This window comes from Macrobrachium nipponense, chromosome 38 (genome assembly GCF_015104395.2).
Source record: "Macrobrachium nipponense isolate FS-2020 chromosome 38, ASM1510439v2, whole genome shotgun sequence".
Classification (NCBI taxonomy): Eukaryota; Metazoa; Arthropoda; class Malacostraca; order Decapoda; family Palaemonidae; genus Macrobrachium; species Macrobrachium nipponense.
This window is the reverse complement of record NC_061098.1, coordinates 41258968-41264761: the sequence shown is the minus strand read 5'-3', so window position 1 is coordinate 41264761 and position 5794 is coordinate 41258968. Positions and strand designations below refer to the sequence as shown.

Sequence of the window (5794 nt, the reverse complement as noted above, 5' to 3'; positions counted from 1 at the left end):
TTTTGTTTACAAATGAGTAATGTATGACCATACATACGGAATACATGTAATGTTATATATCATATTTTTTTAGGTAGATTATAATAGACAGTATATTTGGTATGAATGCTTTGGGTTTGGGGGGGAGGAACTTTGTATATATTTCTGATTTTTGCAAAAAAAAAAATTATAATAATAATCATGTTCCTTTTTTCATAGGAATAAATTTTCTAATCATACAGTCGAACATAAAAAACATATTGTAGTTTGGTCATTTTTTTCAGTCAAAGTGGTCCAAATAAAATTTCTTAGTTTTCAATAAAGATTTCATTCATCTTATAGTTGTAAATCATACAAGTCTAATAATTTGGCTTTATTTATGCTATTAATAATAATAATAATAATAATAATAATAATAATAATAATAATAATAATAATAATAATAATAATAATGTTTTTAACACAATAACATGCAAAGAAACATATTTATTATTTATAATAAAAATAGACAAAATTTATATTGCAGGATTCATACAAAAATTAAGTATATTTCTTTTTGTAATTCTTTTTTGTGTGGTAAGCTTCAAAGCACTCAGGATGCATTGCAGGTTGCCTGGTACAAGTTTTACAGTAATATTTCGTTTCTTTCCTTTCACCAGGTCCACGTCTGTCACTGCATACAATGCATTCGACGGAGTGTTTCCTGTCTTGTTTGGCTATTATATGTAATTTTCCATTCAAACTTTCCTCATCATCAGATGTGCTTCTTCCATTTTGAGCCGCTTTTCTTACGTTTCACCAATTCTTTCCGGAACTGAAGATGAGTTAATACCTTTAACCCTTTTGATTTCATATGAATACGATGGAGAATGAAACTATTCACTACGGCTACTTCCAAAAGGAAAAGTATCTTTTCACACCATTTCAAAGATTTTTGTAGGAAGCAGTATGATGATATGTAATGATCTGCACGATCACTCCTCCATGTTAGAAGTATATTCGGAGACCATCACTGGTTTTTCAATAACTTGTTCTACATTCCCTTTCATAACATGGCGATGTTGGATGGTTCTTGCGGTGTGGTATGTAGAGCACAAAATGACGTCCCTCTTATCTTTCCAAGACAGAATATGGCATCGCTTGTTTTTCACATACGACCTTACTGTTCCTACTGATGATCTTTTTTTTTTCTTCACTTGAGGGGGAAGGCCTTTCCTATTCGTATTTATTGTTCCAGCGATGTGAATTTTTTTCTTCAGAAGTTCCGCAGCTAGAGATAAGTTTGTATAAAGACGATCCGTATAAACATGGCATCCAGTTTCTTCTGTGGCACACATAACGATGTCCACTAGTGTCAATACTATGTGAGTGGTGAAGAGATGACCAGCATCGATAGTAGCTTTGCCGTAATACAGAATCAAACCTAGAATATATCCCGTCAGCGCATCAGCAATATCATATATTCTGATGCCCCATTTTGTTGGATTTTGCTGTCGTACATCTTGAATGCGGCCCTGCCCTTGAATGGCACTGTGGACTCGTCGGCGCTTAGATGGCATCCAGGATGATAATAACGAATGAACCGTTCAGATAAATAGTCATGAACTTGTTTTACCTTAGACCTCCAAGATGCCATGAAGCTACTGCCAGGGGTTGCTGGAGGAGACACATGAAGACCCCAGAATATCTGGAACCACATATCTCTCCTAAAGATTTGCCGAAAAAACGAGCTTTCATCCACCCATTGCTTGGAAAAGAAGTCCCTTGATCTCTCATTTCTGTGTAAAGCCATATTAATTATTGTTCCATGAAAGGTCATCATTTCCTCCACACTGATTTTTTGCCAGTTTTGCCATATAGAATACTGTTGCAGAGGCCTTTTCCTACTTATCTGTTCCTCTGTGTAGCGATTCGTTTCAACTGCAATTGTTTGGAAAAGTTTGTGTGTAAAAAAGAGCATGAACAATTCCAAAGGGTTGTTGATAGTTTGATCAGGACAGTTGAATTTTGCTCTTTCTTTGAAAGTAAATCTGGGTATTTCATGCCTCTCTTCATCAAACTCCTCCCAGTTATTTACATCGGCCCAATTTTCGTCATTTGCGTCCTCGTCTTCTTCAGGGGGCATAACCATATCGTCGGTGTATTCGTCATCATCTTCGTCAGGAGATTCCGCTTCCAGGTCTTCATTCACGATGATAAAAGAATCGTTTTCATCTGATGTGGAAGGAGCAGCAGACGGTTCATTGTTTTCACTTGAATCATCTTTCGATTCCGAAGGCAATCCAAAAAAGTATTCTAAGATTTCCTCTTCGTTTTCAAGAAACATCGGTGTCGGAGAGACGTGATTAACTCAGCAATGCGTTCGTTACTAATCAATTACAACTCAGCGAAACAAGAAGTCTGCCCGGTGTATGGTCATCTGAGTGTTTGGGTACCTGGGTTTATAAGGGTATGGTATGGGATTAGCGGCTTATAGCAACCGAGAGGACTGTCAACCCTGAATAACTCGAAACAAACAGCAAATTTGGCTGGTTTCCCCACGTTTTTGTGCCAAATAACATCGCGATACCTGCTGTTTATTTAGCCAGTTTTTCTAAGAGGAAAATTGACACATAAAACACGTTTTTTGTTCACGAAAATAACATTTCTTGAAAAATATAAAACCAAGTGTTATTCTGGGATTCTTACAAGAAGGTAACATTATTAGTTTGCCTCATAAAGCAATTATAATATGTGCCGGCTGAGAGCCGGGCTTCGGTCTGAACCTACCATTTGGGAAAGCCGGCTGGGAGCCGGGCTTCGAGCACTAAGGGTTAATATCCAAACTGACATTAAAAGATTAGCGTAAGGTCCAATTTCACTTAACAGAAATGAGAAAATGCCTGGGGGCAAGATTAGCGATTTTTAGGCAGCCACACCTTGGAGGAGCACACACGTGGTCAACAGATGATTCATTTAGAAAATAATACATTTTGAAAAACAAGGAAGCATATATGACTTAGTAACATGAATCTTACAAAAATATTCAAAAAAATTAGTGAAAAGACGAAAATAGCATATAAATACAGCGAGCAAGAGAGAGAGAGAGAGATAATAACTGTATACATGTGGGACTAATTAATTAGTACTTCATTTATTTTAACGTCCTTCATAAACATTTTACAAATATATGGGTCCAAATGGTACATTCCCAGACTAAGATTTAGGTTGTTTTTATTAGTGATTTGTATAATTGGTGATTCCAGTAAATTTCTTGAAACATAATCTTTAGACCTAGCAATTACAGAGGTATCGCCCCAATTTATACAATGAGGCTTTTTGCTCAGATGAATAAACAGTGCAGTTGAAGTCTGGGCTGTTCTAACTGAATACATCGTGCTAAGATCAGCATTGGCCGGCCAGCAAAGGCTTGGGTTACGTTTTCTTTCTCACTTGCTCTTCCTCGTTTTCTGTTGGACATAGTGACACACATTGGATCAGCTGATTGACCTTGAATCTGAGAGCAGTAACTCAGAGGAAGTAGCGGTTTTATTGGGAATTGGGTTGGGTGGCCAAAGTCTGATAAACTCAATAATAAAACCTAACTTAGGTAGGCTAATAACTAAGGAAAATGTCTGCTTCTTCCTTCCCTTTCTCCAGTCTCCTCCATCCACCAATCTGTTCCTTTCCTCCAATTCCTCAAATTCTCGCTGGTTCCTCCTTCTCCTCCTCTTCCTCCTCTGATGTTACTGCTGCTTCTCTTGTTATCATTATTACTGATGTTGCTCTCCTTTTATATCCTCATCTTAACTGCTCCTATTCTCTTCTTCTTCTCCTCAGGTTGTTTCTTCTTGAAGTCTTCTGCAAAATGGCTTCCTCAGCTCCTGTTGTTTCTTCCAATGATTCACGAAATGTAAGACGGAGCCTATTTGTGAGGAAGTACGGAAAGAAGGTGGTTCACCTCATATACACCTCCCACTTTCTCCACGGACAACACAGGAGCATCCGAGAGATTCTCACCGACAACCAAGTCCCACTTCAAGGGAAGAAAAGTCCCTTCAACGGCCAGGACCTCAGAAATCTCACAGAGAAGCCTCCGGAAGATCTGGACATCACATTGATGAACAGAATCTGCCAGACTCTCTGGCAGAAGGGGGTGAATGACCCTGGGGATGAATTAAAAGAGTTGTTAAAAACTATCAAAGATGAGAGGAACTTTGTTAGCCATGAAGAGGCTCAAATGTCAGAAGAAGAATTGAAAAGTAAACTCAAAGGCTTTCAAGTAACACTCGAGGAAACTCTTGATAAAATCAAGTCTCTCTTTCCATCTCGTGGTCTTGACACTGACCAGCTTAAAGAAGAGATCAAAGATGCTGTTTCGAAGCTCCTAGAAAAGATCCGTGAGAAATATGATCCCTCTAACCCCCAGGATGTACAAAGGTTTAAAGAAGAAATAGGAGACTTTAGAAATGAAGTCTCTGAGATGATACAAGAATCATCTGAAAAAGAACTCCAGTCTCTTAATGAACGCCTCTATCAGATTTTGCCCTACGACTGGCTCGCTGACCATGGTACTACAGATCCAGGACAGATTATGGTACCTCTACAAGTGGCAGATGATAAGGAGTTAAATAGAGGCAATAGAAGTATCATTGTAAATCAAAAGGAAATCTTCAACATTAAAGACCCAGAGGGAAAAGACCCTGAAGTTGTGATTATATCTGGCGATGCAGGTTCTGGAAAGACCACAATTCTTTGTTCCTATGCAGAGGGATGGTGCAAGAACACAAATGATGTGCCAGAACTCTCTTCCTTCCCATTTCTGCTCTGCATGCAGTTCAGGAATCATGACCACGACAACTTTGATGACTACATCAAAGACAAGATGCCACACACTACAGCTCTATTTCCCTTTGACCTTGTCAAATCGGTGGTCCTGGGTTCAAAATGCTTAGTCTTGTGTGATGGCTACGATGAGGCCGATGATAATTCAAAAGGACTCTTCCAAGAGTTTTTAAAACTGAATTCAAATAAGATGAAATTTGTTGTCACGACTCGTCCAGGGAACACAGAGGGACTAACCAATATTGTGAACAAAGCAAAACGTTCCAGAATCAACCTCAAAGTTTTAGGTGTTCAGAAAAAGGATATGAAATCGCTCACAGAAAAGCTCATTGGCCACCTGCTGAAAGATGATGTCACCCAACAGGAGCAAATGAAAAAGGAGCTCCTTCAGAAAATAGAAGAAATGAACACTGGCACTAGAACCATCCTGCAAACCCCACTGTACTTCAACCTGTTCGTTCTCCTTTACATTGAGTGTCCAGATCTAAGGGATGAAATGAGCACCAGGACATCGGTCTACTTACAGCTGAGAAGGCACAAGATCAAGAGAATCTCCGACAAGACAGGAATCTCTGGAGAATCGCTGGAGGAATTTGATGCACTCTACAGAAAATGGTGTCTGAAACATTACATTGACGGAAAATATGAATATTCCGAGGCAGATGTAAAAAGCTTTGAAAGGGAGATTAGTTCTCCAGAGGTACTTGAGAACTTTGATGCCATCATGTCGTCCTATTTCTCCATAAAGAAAACAAAGAAGAATCTGGACATTGTCAAGGTCTTCTGCCACAGACACAGAAGTGAGCAGGAGTTTGCAGCTGCAGGCAGTATCTGTGATGACATCGTCGCATCGAAAAGGACACAAGGAGGGAATCTTCGGGATCTGCTGCAATCATATTTCAAGCGTGAAGATAATGATAGAAGTGGAAATGAAGATGAAAATGTAGTGGAAGATCTATTTAAGAGATTCAGAGAAGTGATTTCCTTCATA

General features: G+C 38.8%; 1 protein-coding gene across 1 annotated transcript; it reads right to left on the bottom strand.

The window, feature by feature from the left end:
* Nucleotides 1-1417: 1417 nt before the first annotated feature.
* LOC135209805 (piggyBac transposable element-derived protein 4-like) lies at nucleotides 1418-2305 on the bottom strand. Its single transcript, XM_064242579.1, has one exon. The coding sequence runs from the start codon at nucleotides 2303-2305 to the stop codon at nucleotides 1418-1420; it is 888 nt and encodes a 295-aa protein (XP_064098649.1).
* Between the last annotated feature and the right edge of the window lie 3489 nt (nucleotides 2306-5794).

Coding starts and splice junctions, on each gene's coding strand:
- LOC135209805 (XM_064242579.1), bottom strand. CDS start 2,305: ATGTTTCTTGAAAACGAAGAGGAAATCTTAGAATACTTTTTTGGATTG.